At 36.0% G+C, this 13657-nt stretch overlaps 1 protein-coding gene across 1 annotated transcript in view; it reads right to left on the bottom strand.

Moving 5' to 3' along the window:
• LOC121739980 (DNA repair endonuclease XPF) overlaps nt 1-13301 on the bottom strand; it is a 24342-nt gene extending 11041 nt beyond the window's left edge. The window contains exons 1-5 of the mRNA XM_042132646.1: nt 13114-13301; nt 12805-12957; nt 8771-8951; nt 7354-7466; nt 6883-7051 (exon numbers count right to left, since the gene is read on the bottom strand). Coding sequence (XP_041988580.1) covers nt 6883-7051; nt 7354-7466; nt 8771-8951; nt 12805-12957; nt 13114-13241 — 744 coding nt within the window. The 5' untranslated portion in view covers nt 13242-13301. The remainder of the gene's footprint in view (nt 1-6882; nt 7052-7353; nt 7467-8770; nt 8952-12804; nt 12958-13113) is intronic.
• Nucleotides 13302-13657: the final 356 nt, after the last annotated feature.

Here is a 13657-nt window from a genome sequence, read left to right on the forward strand (position 1 = left end):
CATGAAAACCTAAAAACAAAAAAGACGGGTGCAGTGCAGTGCATGATTTGTCTCCTCTAGGCACATTGTAGTTTAGTTGTACACAACATTTATTTGTAAAAGGTATTCCCCAAATGACATATGCATTGGGACCATTTTGCCCTTTACCGTGGTCCATTTTACCTTCACACGCAGGCAAAATGGCCTGTGTGATTAATAGGAATTGTAGAGTGATTAATAATAAAGATATTCTATAAAAAATGTAATAGTAAAGCTATATTTGTTGATGTAAGACGAGTTTTGCCTTAAATATACAATTTTGCCTTCAGTTCCCCTATACAGGTTTTTATTACTTACATAAGAAATAATACCTATCTAAGCCCGGGTGTCCTTTGACACCTCTCAAGTTTTTTTTTGTTTATTTTCCGTTATTATGGTGTGTGATATATTTTAGTGAAATTATACATTTATTCGAGCTATTTTTTTTTTTAATTTTTGGCAGTTTAGAGTTTAAACTGAAATGTTTCATAAAGTGTTTAACCTATACTTGGTACTACTAATATATATTCTGTGCCTAAACATAAATTAAAAAAAAAATATACTTATCGGATATAATAGGTACTTATGTGTTTTTTTTCTTCTGTTCTGAATTTCGAAATTTAATAATAGAATAGAGAAGGAGATAATTTTCCGAGCTCCACGCGGTAACTTGTTTTCGCATTTCTTTTATTTAATTTTTAAGTTTATTAATTTACGTTTTAGTTTTATTGTTCAATATAGTATTTTGATATGTAACTTCTTTCAATACATATCTGTATCTATCTAATATCACAGCTAATATATAAAAATAAGTCGGGGTTTCCTTCCTGACGCTATAACTCCAGAACGCACGAACCGATTTCCACGATGTTTTTTTTCCCTCATGTCCCTTTGTTCCCTTTAATCTTTAAAACTACGCAACGGATATTGATGATTTTCTCAGTGTTAGATAGCCCATTTATCGAGGAAGGCTATAGGCTATATTTTATCCCGCTAAGACTAATAGGAGCGAAGAAATAGATGAAAATGTGGAAAAATATTTGAAAGGGCTAACTTGAACGCGCTAATCTCGGGAACTACTGGTCCGATTTGAAAAATTCTTTCAGTATTAGATAGTCCATTTATTGAGGAAGTCTATAGGCTATATTTTATCACGCTAAGACCATTAGAAGAATGCGGAAAAAACGGAGGAAATAATTTGAAAGGGCTTATCTCGCGAACTACTGCGGCAATTTTTATGTTATTTGGCACAGATAAGAAGTAGCCCACGTGAAGGATCATAGGCTATCGATTTTAATCAGTTTTTTAGTGGCTATATATTTTATACCTACCCGTGCGACGCCGGCGCGGGTCGCTAGTTTTAATTAACTTGTTAATAACACGAGTGTGTTTATTATGACAAAAGCCCCGCCACCCGTGTACAGACACCAGCACTAAATTTTAATTATTATTTTTAATAGTTTATAACATAAATTATAATAATTAGTTTTTAATAGTTTATAATATAAATTAAAAACTATTGAGAACAATTAAATTTTTGTATATTTTTTTAATGAAATAAGGGGGCAAACGAGCAAACGGGTCACCTGATGGAAAAAAACTTCCGTCGCCCATGGACACTCGCAGCATCAGAAGAGCTGCAGGTGCGTTGCTGGCCTTTTAAGAGCGAATAGGGTAATAGGGGAGCCGCAGGGCCGTCTCTAGCCCATGTGGCGCCCGTGTGCAAACATTACCCTAGCGCCCCCTAAGAAGCGCGCGCGCGGTCAAAATGAAATGGGTACAAAGTAAAAGTACAGTTTGTCCGGCCGTTTGAGGGCGAGGACTCTAAGCGGTGGCTTCCTTCGTTCCACCAGACGAACTATAACAGCACATCAAGTTAGTATAGGTACTGTCAAATTTCTCTTATATAAATAAATTTCTCTATTGTTATTTGTTTGTAGATTGAAGTTTTTTTCGGTTTTGACCATGATGTCTTGACTGACCCTAACAAGCTTAACCCCAAAACATAAATTTTATATCGCTTAAGTACTTCAATTTTACTTTAAATTTCATGTTATATACTTATTAAACATCACATCATCACAACATCGGTATTAATTCGATTTCATTATTCGATTTCATTGAAGAGCTCTAACTTCTCTACATCCGAAGAGCCAGCATGGCACAGTTTGTTTTCTAAATTAGAACACTGTGCTTTTCACATTTAAGGTTCATTTCACGTTGAAAAATAAAGATTATAATATTTATATTGCAAAAGCCGAGCCGCTAATGGCGCGCTTTGCTTTGCTGTAATTCTACAAATATAAGAAGAGCTTCGGATATTACACAAAAATTATGCTACAAATACCCATTCTGTTTAGGACTTGCAGATTCTGTGAAGAGGAGGATGAAACACCTATTCACCTTCTCCTCGACTGCCCTGCTCTACTACAGAGCAGGAATAGGCACCTTGGTCGCCACGAATACTCGTCCACAGAGGAAATTCGTGGCACCAACCCCAACCATATCGTTCAATTTTTGAGCAGTATAGGGTTGGGGATGATACTCTAGTGCGAAGGAGTCACAATAGATCCTCATGGGTCGCAGTGACGTAGGGCTACAGAGACCTGCCTTCTTTAAAAAAAAATTACCCAAAAATGTTTTCAAACTGGAGTTCTTTTTACGTTGGTCAATAAAGCGTGGGCCGTGGCGGCCGGCCAGCGCGGGCGCGCGCCAAGTGCGAGCGGCGCTCGGTGCCCCTAGGACCGCGGCGCCCGTGTGCACCGCACACGTTGCACCTATAGGAAAGACGCCCCTGAGGGGGGGGTAGGGATGGGAAGGGAAGGGAATAGGGTAAGGGATTGGGCCTCCGGTAAACTCACTCACTCGGCGAAACACAGCGCAAGCGCTGTTTCATGCCGGTTTTCTGTGAGAACGTGGTATTTCTCCGGTCGAGCCGGCCCATTCGTGCCGAAGCATGGCTCTCCCACGTTTTTTTTTAGTTTAGTAAATAACATTATTATTATACTCTTGAATTATCCTCCTGAATTATCATGCTGCATGATGAAAAATGAGCGTTCATCATGCAGCATGTAATTCACGTAAATGAATGGTCATGCTGAATTACCGTGTACGGGGTACTTAACATATTAGATACACTGCCAAATCAGTAACAATTAACACTATAAAATCTATGTATTTAATTTGCTACAATGCCAACTTTTCAGTAAAGCAAGATATATAAATATTTATAACTGAATTATTATAAATATTTATAAACTGTTACTTTTAAGTATAAAATTCTATAAAACAGATACGTTCCGGCAATAAGCATAACCTCTATCTGCATTTTTGACAAAAAAATTTACTCAACCTTAATTTGTGCACTTGCTCTACTGGCTATTAAAGTTGGATAATGAGCAACTTGACAGCCGTACAGCATCGTGGTCTTTCAGCTACTGGCTTCTGAATACTCATAGATTTCGTGACAGGCCTGATAGTGACCATAATATTATCAGTTCTTTCAAACCTCCACAGGCGTTCAAACATTTCAATTTAGGGCTTTTTCATCACGCCGATATAGAAACCAGGAATTATTTATACAAATATCGAGCATTTGTGAAAATAAAATATGTTTAATAGAATAAATAAAATAAAATGCCAACGATGGCATCTGGATGACGTACGATATAGAGCGATCAGTATGTCATACAGACCAACGCCGCCCATGTAAGGGCCTGTCCATATCTCCACGTTACGACGTCGTCAACGAGGCACAGTACGTTGACGTGGCGCGCAAATTTACGTTAACGTAACGTAACAATGCACATCACGATGTAATACATTACGTACGTCTTTTTCTCTCGTCTTTATCACAACGCAACGCAGCAAGGGTGCAGCTAGTCCAGACGGTGACGAAGGTGATGGTACCGGACACCAAGTCCTGGTCTCAGAACTGCTGATGGATTAGGCGATAAAATTAATCTCGAACAAAGGTTAATCAATGGTGACTGAATTGAATGTTGGCTGTATACTTTAAATGCCAAAGACTTTAAAGCGACCATTTGATTGACCTCAATATCGTCATCTGAGAAAAGATTTAGGTTTTCTATTGAAGATGGCAATGATGGAGATGGTGAACTGCTATCAGAGTGCGGAAGGCGGGAGGGAGAAATGTTGAACTTCGTCCGCAGAAGTATCACTTTCGTCCAAAACTGATTTTGCTCCCGGTTTTGGAACAAGAGCTACGAGTTGCCGAGCTCTTCTATGTTGTTGCGTGGTTAAGTGAGAAATTATCTGTGAATGACAAAAATATAGATAATTTAAGTACATAATGACTACATTTTGGCTCTTTAGATATAACCAGTTTCGAAAGGAATTGTATATCTATACAATTCCTTTGTTTGGCAATGTCACATATTTGATACACAGCAAAAAATATCTAGAATGTTTGCTATCTACTCGTAGCAGTGTATCACATTTGCTACACTCGAAAAACAATAAAGATTACATGCACTAATAATATATTTAGCTATTGGAAAATAACGTTAGTGGTTAGAATATACCATAAGCTTTTGAAATTTTATTACTTTTGAAAACAATTTAAACAATATATAATAAATAATCAATAATCTTACTTTGGGATGTGAAGACGCATTCGATCGGTCCGCTATCTTGCGCTATATTGCCCATTTTATTGTTGCAAGCATTTAAAAAGGTTTTTTATTTTGGGCATAAATATATTTTCTACCATATAAAATAATAGAAGTTAAAAAAAAAACATTAGATAAATTCTCGGGATTTTTTTAAAGTTGTACGAGTATGTATCAAATTGTACACAGTACCAAGAATAGGGTTAACCACAGAATACATATTAGTACCTTACGGTTTAACTACTAAACCCATATTGATTAGATACTAACTAAACTACTCAAACCCATAAATAAATACTTTAAACCAGATTTTTCCAAACTCTTTTGCAAAGCGGCCAAGTGCGTGTCGGGCCACGCGCAATATAGGGTTCCGTAGTTAGTACCGCTAGTTTTTTTTTTTTTTTAATTTTTGTATGGTCACTTTGTATGGTCAATGAATGTACATTTATAACGTGTTTTAAACACTACTAATATAACAACATCATCTCAGTTACTTTCAAAGGAATTTGAACGAAAAGTTCCTTTATACGTCGCCGAATACATTTTTTTAGTTGATCGACTACTACTCAATAACTTATGAAGTTTTCTTAGCTGTGATAGTTTTGAGTTTTCCTTTTAAATTCAGCATATTTCCTACTCTCGTGAATTTTTTCACATTTCCAGAAGCAACCGTTTAGGTGATAGAAGGGGGGGACACTGGACTCTAACGATTTTTTCCACTTTATATTTCACAAACGGATCGGAAAATAATCTATGAATACTCATAATATTTTTAAAAAACCCCAACGACACCCCACACGATGGGGTGGACGCGAAAAAAAATTCATCCCCGCTTGATGTGTCGGGAAGGTACCATTTTAAAAATCATTTTTTTAAGATTTCATGTACCATTTTGTCGGCATCATTAATATTATGTGCATTCATGCCAAATTACAGCTTCGTGGGTTCTATAGTCAAAACCGCGGACAGACAGACGGACGGACAGACCGAAACTATATATTTTTGTTGACTACGGAACCCTTAAAAACAGTGAAGGCAACTATGGCAAATATATACCTATGTCGCAGTCCACTGGTTAAAATAGCCGTTCAATCACACGGCTATACGTCGTTTAGCCGACTTGTGGACTGCAACGTTCAACACTACAGCTAGACGACGCTTAGCTAACTGGTTAAATGGCAAATTAACTAAGCTGACCATTAGTTAAGTGTTATTATTACACAACCGCAATGATAATAAGCAGAATAAATATTTTAATTCTAACTCATTTTGAAAACAATAATTGCAATTAATACCTTGGTGATACATTTCATAATCTCGTAATTTCTCTTCGAATATTTGTTAAAATTTTGATTCACTCGTATGTGCCCCCATAATTTCTATCACTTTAATTTTATTAATTCAAATTCAAATCGTTTATTTGCTATAAAAGTGGTGAATACAATAGGTGGTAATGATCATTTTTTTAAGAACTAACACTTTTAGCTATGTATGAAATTTTTTTATCGGGGCTTAACGGGAATTAAACTTTTTAATCGGGACTTAATGCGACTTATTTAAGTAGTAATGCCACTACGAGTACTACGAGGATACAGTTAGTGTTGTGTGTCGCAGTGAACCTACTGACTTTCAGTGTATTGGAACACAAATATTGGACAACTCGAGGGTAGTCGTAGAACAGACCGCCCGGTGAAAACGAAGACGTCGCGCTCCTGCAGTCCCCTCGTGACCACGGCCGTTGCAACACGGCCGAAACGTTGAGAAAAAGTATGTACTCGTAGTAGCATTACTACTTAAATAAGTCGCGTTAAATCCCGATTAAAAAGTTTAATTATAATGCAACGCGAAAGTTTAAAATGTTATCTTAATTTTATTTACGAAAAATATCTTAATACAATCACAAAACACCGGCTAGTTGACGCCATATTGTAAACAAAACGCACCTAGCGCCGCGGTGGTGAAAGCTGAACTAATTCAATCAAACGGCTGCTTTTGAATTAGCTGTAGTGTTGAACGTTTCGAGCGACTGAAATATTCAATTAAAAAGCTAGCTGTGAGATTGAATGGCGTTGTTCAGTCAAAGGGCTAGCTGTTTGATTGAACGGGTTAACCAGTCGGCTGCGACATATACATTCCCGGCAATTTTTAACCGACTTCCAAAAAGGAGTAGGTTTTATGTTCGGCTGTGGATATTTATTTTATATTTATCATGAGTTTGCAATGTACAACTTACTTGCATATCCAAACCCCTATTGATACTTTTGACTTGTTTCACAGTGTAGTTCATAATATCTAGAAGGCAGGTCTGAATAATACCCATATTTGTACTGAGGGGTATGTGTATCTCTGTTACTTCTGCAGATGGTCTACTTTTAAAACTTTTTATTATAGTGCCATGGAATCTGAAAGATTAGATTATATATATATATATATATATATATATATATATATATATATATATATATATATATATATATATATATATATATATATATATATATATATATATATATATATATATATATATATAATCTAATCTTTCAGATTCCATGGCCATATTTAAGAGTATTTTAAAGAATATTATGACATTTCAAACTTTTAATACAATGCGTGACACGCGCAGAAACCGCGCGCGTTTGTTCAAACTCAATTTTCATTAATATAGAAACATTAAAAAAAAATCAATAAGTATAAAAATTCTTACCTCGGCCATAGAAATAGCTCAGTAATAAAGAGTGCCCGCATAACTTTTTCAACTTGATGATAACCAAATGTGAAAGAAATTGGTGAATTGGAAAATGCTTTAATAAATCCAGTCTACTGAAACCAATCATAAAAATATAACATAGTTGAAGTATGATGAGCCACAAATTAATAGGTTGGGGAAAAAGTATTTTTGCATTGTAGTAGTTATGTATGAACTTGTCATAAAAAAATCTCTTGGACTATATGTGGCTGATTTTGGTGTCATTAAAAAGTTTTAATTTTACAGAAGACAATTCCAAATTCAAATTAGGTAAATTGTGAGATTTTCATATATTTTTCGTTAAAATGAGTGACTCTAATGAAGAAATTCGATACATTTTAAAATTTTATTACAAAAAAAGTAAAATGCAACACAAGCCGCGAAAAAAATGTGTGATGTAGGTATGGAGCTAATGCAGTATCCGGAAATTTTGAAATCAAAGATGCACGTCGCTCTGGTCGTCCTGTTACGGACAAAACTGATACCATTTTTGAAAAAGTGGAGCAAGATCGGAATATTAGTAGTTACGATGTAGCTGAAGAACTGGGGATTGGCCACAAAACGGTTTGAAAAAAGCTGGGTACTTGTGTAAAGCTCGATATTTGGGCGCCTCATGAGCTCACTGAAAAAAACTTTCTTTATTACGTCGTAACGAAACCGAACCATTTTTGAAGAAGCTGACCGGTGATGAAAAGTGGATCACGCACAACAAGAACGTGCGAAAAAGATCGTGGTCAAAGGCCGATCAGGCTTCACACAGACTGTGGCGAAACCCGGGTTAACTCGCAACAAAGTGATGCTGTGTGTGTGGTGAGATTGGAAGGGCATTATTCATTATGAGCTGTTACCGCCAGGCAGGACCATCGATTCTGAACTGTACTGCGAACAACTGATGAGATTAAAGCAAGAAGTTTAGAGAAAGCGGCCGGAATTAATCAACAGAAGGGGTGTGGTTTTTTGCCATGATAACGTTACACATCTTTAGTCGCACAGCAAAAATTACGGGAGTTTGGCTGGGAGGTGTTAATGCATCCGCCGTATAGTCCTGACCTTGCACCTTCAGATTTCCACCTGTTTCGGTCACTGCAGAATTCCTTAGGCAGTGTCAGGTTGACATCACAAGAGGACTGCCAAAACCACTTGTCGCAGTTTTTCGTTCGCAGTAGTTCGCATCAGAAGCCCAAAAATGTTTATAGCAATGGGATCATGTATTCATGTCCCTACCAACAAGATGACAAAAAGTTATCAAAGAAAACGGCACCTATATATTACTTTAGTCAATTGTAAATAAACATTATAAAAATACCTTTTGAATTTTTATATAAAATGCGAAGATGCTACTTTTTCCCCAACCTAATATTTTTCTAAGACTGACCTTATTTTTCTGTCGGTATAATCTTAAAACAAAAGCTTCTTGACATGATTCTAAAACAGTGTGAGCCCTCAGCACTATTATTCCAGTTATTTGAGAGATTGGAACTCTATCTTTTAAGAAATCTACTACAAAAATTCTTGTAGAAGCAAAACACACACCTCCATCCAAATATCTTTTTGCCCTGAAATAAGAGAATACATTATGTATATTGTATACTATATGTATAATTGTATATGCATATATGTATATGTACTATATATGTATGGGTACATAATATTTTCAATTATACAAGATGTTAGGGTTAGTTCCCAGCATTGGTCTCATAGAAAAAGTTGTTCATTTTGACGGGCTCATTTGCTGGTTTCAAGGATAACGGTGTTTACACTAACACACTGTATAATTTTCTATTCAAAGCTATCAACATTTAAACATCCATATAAATTGTGGATTATTGCAAAGCGTTCGACTCTATAGATCTTACAAAAATCTGGGAGGCATTAAAAAACAAGGTGTAGAGCATAAATATATTAGACTTTTTAAGAATATAAACACAGGAATTACTGCAAAAATACAACTAGAAAAAGGAGAAGAAATAAAAATACAGAGAGGAGTGCGGCAAGAAGACCCACTATCGCCTAAATTGTTCTCGGCTGTACTTGAAGAAGCGTTCCGAAAACTAGACTGGAATGACCAGGGCCTCAATGTTAGCGGCGAAAAACTGACACATCTTAGGTTTGCAGATGACATTATAATCTTTGCCACATCTCATAGTCAAATGCAACGCATGCTTGAAGAACTTAACACAGTAAGTAAAGAAGTCGGACTGTCATTGAACCTCCTAAAAACAAAAGTTATGACCAATGGAAGTACAACTAACATAATTACTATAGATAACAACGTGATCGAATATGTTACAGAATACCTAGGACACCTCATCTCAATATATGATACAACAACCAAAGATAAACAGAAAAAAGTTTTAGCAATGCCTGGAAAAGATTCTGGTCCTTTAAAGAAATAGTAAAATGCAAAAGTATAAAGATGGGCACCAAAAAAAAAACTATTTAATACATGCATTCTACCCATTCTAACATATTATGAGTTCCAAATTTCGGCACTAACAAAAGCTCATACAAGTATGCTGGAAGTTGGGCAGAAGATTATGGAGAGGAGTATGATTGGAAAGAAAAGGATAGACAAAATAGAAAACAATCTCTTCAATCTCTTCAGAAGCAGCTGGCTGTGACATGGTGACTTCCAAGATGATTAAGATGATTCTCCCCTCCTTACTTCCTATTTTAACTCACATGGTTAATTTTTCTCTATTCTCTGGCTGTTTTCCTCGGGATTGGAAAAAAGCGAATGTCATTCCTCTACCAAAAGTTCCCAATCCCAATTCACTATCTTCCTTTCGTCCCATTTCTATACTACCGTTCCTATCTAAAGTTTTGGAGAACATCGCTCACCAGCAGCTCACTACTTTCCTGTTAGAAAACAACCAACTTAGCTCGATACAGTCGGGGTTTCGTTCTGGACACAGCACCGTTTCCGCCCTCTTAAATATCACTGATGACATTCGGTGGGCCATGGAAAATAAATCCCTTACTGCCCTTGTACTTCTCGATTTTAGTAGTGCCTTTAATTCTATCGATTTTGATATTCTTCTCGGTATGTTACGGTCTCTAAATTTGTCCCCTTCCGTCCTGTCCTGGTTTAACTCTTATCTTAGGGGTCGGTCGCAGAGAGTTACGATCAACAATAATTACTCTGATTGGTCAGTTCTCGATGCGGGTGTCCCTCAAGGCGGAGTACTTTCCCTGCTTTTTTTTTCCATCTTCATAAACTTTATTGTAAAAATACTAGTGTGTAAATTCCATCTTTATGCAGATGATTTGCAAATATACCAGCATTTCACCATACCATATGCATCTTCCGCCATTGCTCTCATTAATGATGACCTTAGACGTATATGTGAATGGGCGCAGTCTTTTGGTCTACTCGTAAATCCCACTAAAACTAAGGCACTGTTAATGGGCAGTAAGCGGATGCTAGCTCTGCTTGATAAAGCCACTCTTCCTCCAATTATATTGAACGGCACCACGATACCTTTCTCCGACACTGCTAAAAACCTAGGAGTTATTTTTGATGAACATCTGTCATGGAATTCCAATGTGAGCAACGTTAGTCGTAAAGTTTATCACACCTTGCATTCACTCAAATTGCTGCAAAAGTTTCTACCAACTCCTACTAAGATCTTATTAGCGCAGACCCTTATCCAACCCATTATCGATTATGCAGATGTTTGTTATTTAGACACGAATGAAGATATTTTAAACAAGTTGGAGCGACTGCAAAATCTTTCGATACGTTTCATTTTTGGCCTTAAGAAGTATGATCACGTGTCCGAATTTAGAAAGCAATTGCAGTGGCTCCCTATTCGCTTGCGTAGAAATTATCGTATACTGTGTTTCCTATTTAATATTTTATTTAGTCCTACATCCCCTTCCTATCTGAAAGAGCGCTTCTCCTTTCCCAACTTACAAAATCCGCCCTGTCGATCCTTTAGACGCACCCTTTTAGATGTCCCTCCTCATCGTACTGACTTATTTGCATACTCCTTCACTATTTATGCTGCTAAACTTTGGAATTCCTTGCCAAGTCAAATACGTGAATGTAAAACTCTTGCACTTTTTAAGAGAAGACTGCATGAGCACTATTTAAGCTTCAACTAACAATGTCACCTCAATCAAACCCCTAAAATTTTATATAAGTAATATATATATTTGTGTATTTGTAAATTTTAAAATATTTGTTTCTATAATATTTTATTTATATATAAGTACTTACTTAATATATAAGTAGGTACGTAATTATAATTATAGATTAGTATTACATTTATATATTTATACGTGGGAGAGCCATGCTTCGGCACGAATGGGCCGGCTCGACCGGAGAAATACCACGTTCTCGCAGAAAACCGGCGTGAAACAGCGCTAGCGCTGTGTTTCGCCGAGTGAGTGAGTTTACCGGAGGCCCAATCCCCTACCCTATTCCCTTCCCTAACCTCCCCTATTCCCTTCCCATCCCTACCCTCCCCTATTACCCTATTCCCTCTTAAAAGGTCGGCAACGCACCTGCAGCTCTTCTGATGCTGCGAGTGTCCATGGGCGACGGAAGTTGCTTTCCATCAGGTGACCCGTTTGCTCGTTTGCCCCCTTATTTCATAAAAAAAATAAAATATATATATATTTTTATATAATATGTTATCATATAGTTTTCTGTTAATTTGCGTAGGTATTTATAATAATTGTTATTTTTATATAGACTCAATTGTTGTGTGCACTGATTTTTGTTACCTGTTTTCTAAATTTCCTGTAAGAGGTCTACTGGAAGAGATTCCAATCGGAATAAGTAGTACCTTTGTACTGAAATGTATTTCTAGTTTTAAGACTTTCACTGTAAACATTTTTGTGTACATAAATTATTAAAATAAAATAAATAAATAAAACAAGGTGTTGAGAAAAATGAAAGGTGTAACTGATGTAACATATAAAACTAAAAAATTGAAATGGAAGTGGGCCAGACATGTTTTGAGAGGGCCAGAAAAATGGACAAAAACAAAAACATCTTGGTATCCCGGACGGGCTAAAAGAAATAAGGGTAGACCTCTAAAAAGATGGGAAGATGAAATAGTACAAATGGCTGGCAAAATGTAGACAAGAGTGGTATGTCAGAGAAGTGAGTGGAAGCTGTTGGGGGAGGCCTTTGCTAAGAGGCACACAGAAACAGACTGTGCTACCGAATAATAATTAATGTGAATATTTTGCAATATATGTAAAATAAATGTATTGTTCTTCTGAATAAAGGCTAATAATAGAAAATCCATATCTATATTATAAATTTGAGAAAGTGTCTGTCTATCCTTCTTTCTATAAGAATATTCTTCCTTCCTTCTGTTATCTTCTTACGCCCAAACCGCTGAACCAATTTTGCTCAAGTTCAATAAGTTGTAAAATAATTGTAAGGAATCAAACCTTTCAGTCCCAGAATTTGGCAGGGTTGGTAACTTAAATTTCTCACAAAAATATTTTTCTTCATGCTCATTGCTGTTTAAAACTATGACTAAGTTTGTAGGATTGTTATAAAGCCAAAGTAGATTTGAAACAATCATATTATAATTAAGGCCTCTGAAACATAAGCAACAATTTTACATCATAATTTATACAAGTATAATTGTATACAAGTATTTTTTGTAGGTACTAGGTAAGTATACAAGTTCAGTCTCAGTCTATATTTTTGTAATTAAATATAAGCCAAACAGTACAATACAGTATAATTCATACTTGGCCATTATTAACAGAGCGTCTTTTTCATAAATATCAACAAATATTTGCTTTTCGAATGGTAAAAGAGGGAATTTAGTTTCGACATCTAAGAGTGCGTTTTCATTTTCAATTTCTTCCATTTTCATTTGATTATTGAAGTCTATACGAGTTTTAATATATGAAATAGCATTGAGTGATCAAAAAATATAAAAGGTATAGTTTAAAATGGAAATAAAAAGCGCGAATAAATAAAATTTTGTCGATCAATTAATAACAGAATAATATTTTCCTTCATCTTCTAACTTCTTCGAGTGACGTTTGTCAAAACTCAAAAGTCAACTGTCAAAATTGTCAAGTAGGTACAAGGTCAAGTGTCGGAGTTTTGCCGGGAATGTGAAATAGTGATGTTGTGTTTTTGTATTATTTTCCTTTTGTGTTATCTGGGTTTTTAATGTGTAATATTGGTAGTATATTAACTATTAAATATTCGTTACGTTTCGTTCGCACAAGTGTGGGAAAGTAATGTAATAACCAGAAACCTGCTCTTTTGTGTTCCCTCGAA

The sequence above is a fragment of the Aricia agestis genome, chromosome 2 (genome assembly GCF_905147365.1).
Source record: "Aricia agestis chromosome 2, ilAriAges1.1, whole genome shotgun sequence".
Lineage (NCBI taxonomy): Eukaryota > Metazoa > Arthropoda > Insecta > Lepidoptera > Lycaenidae > Aricia > Aricia agestis.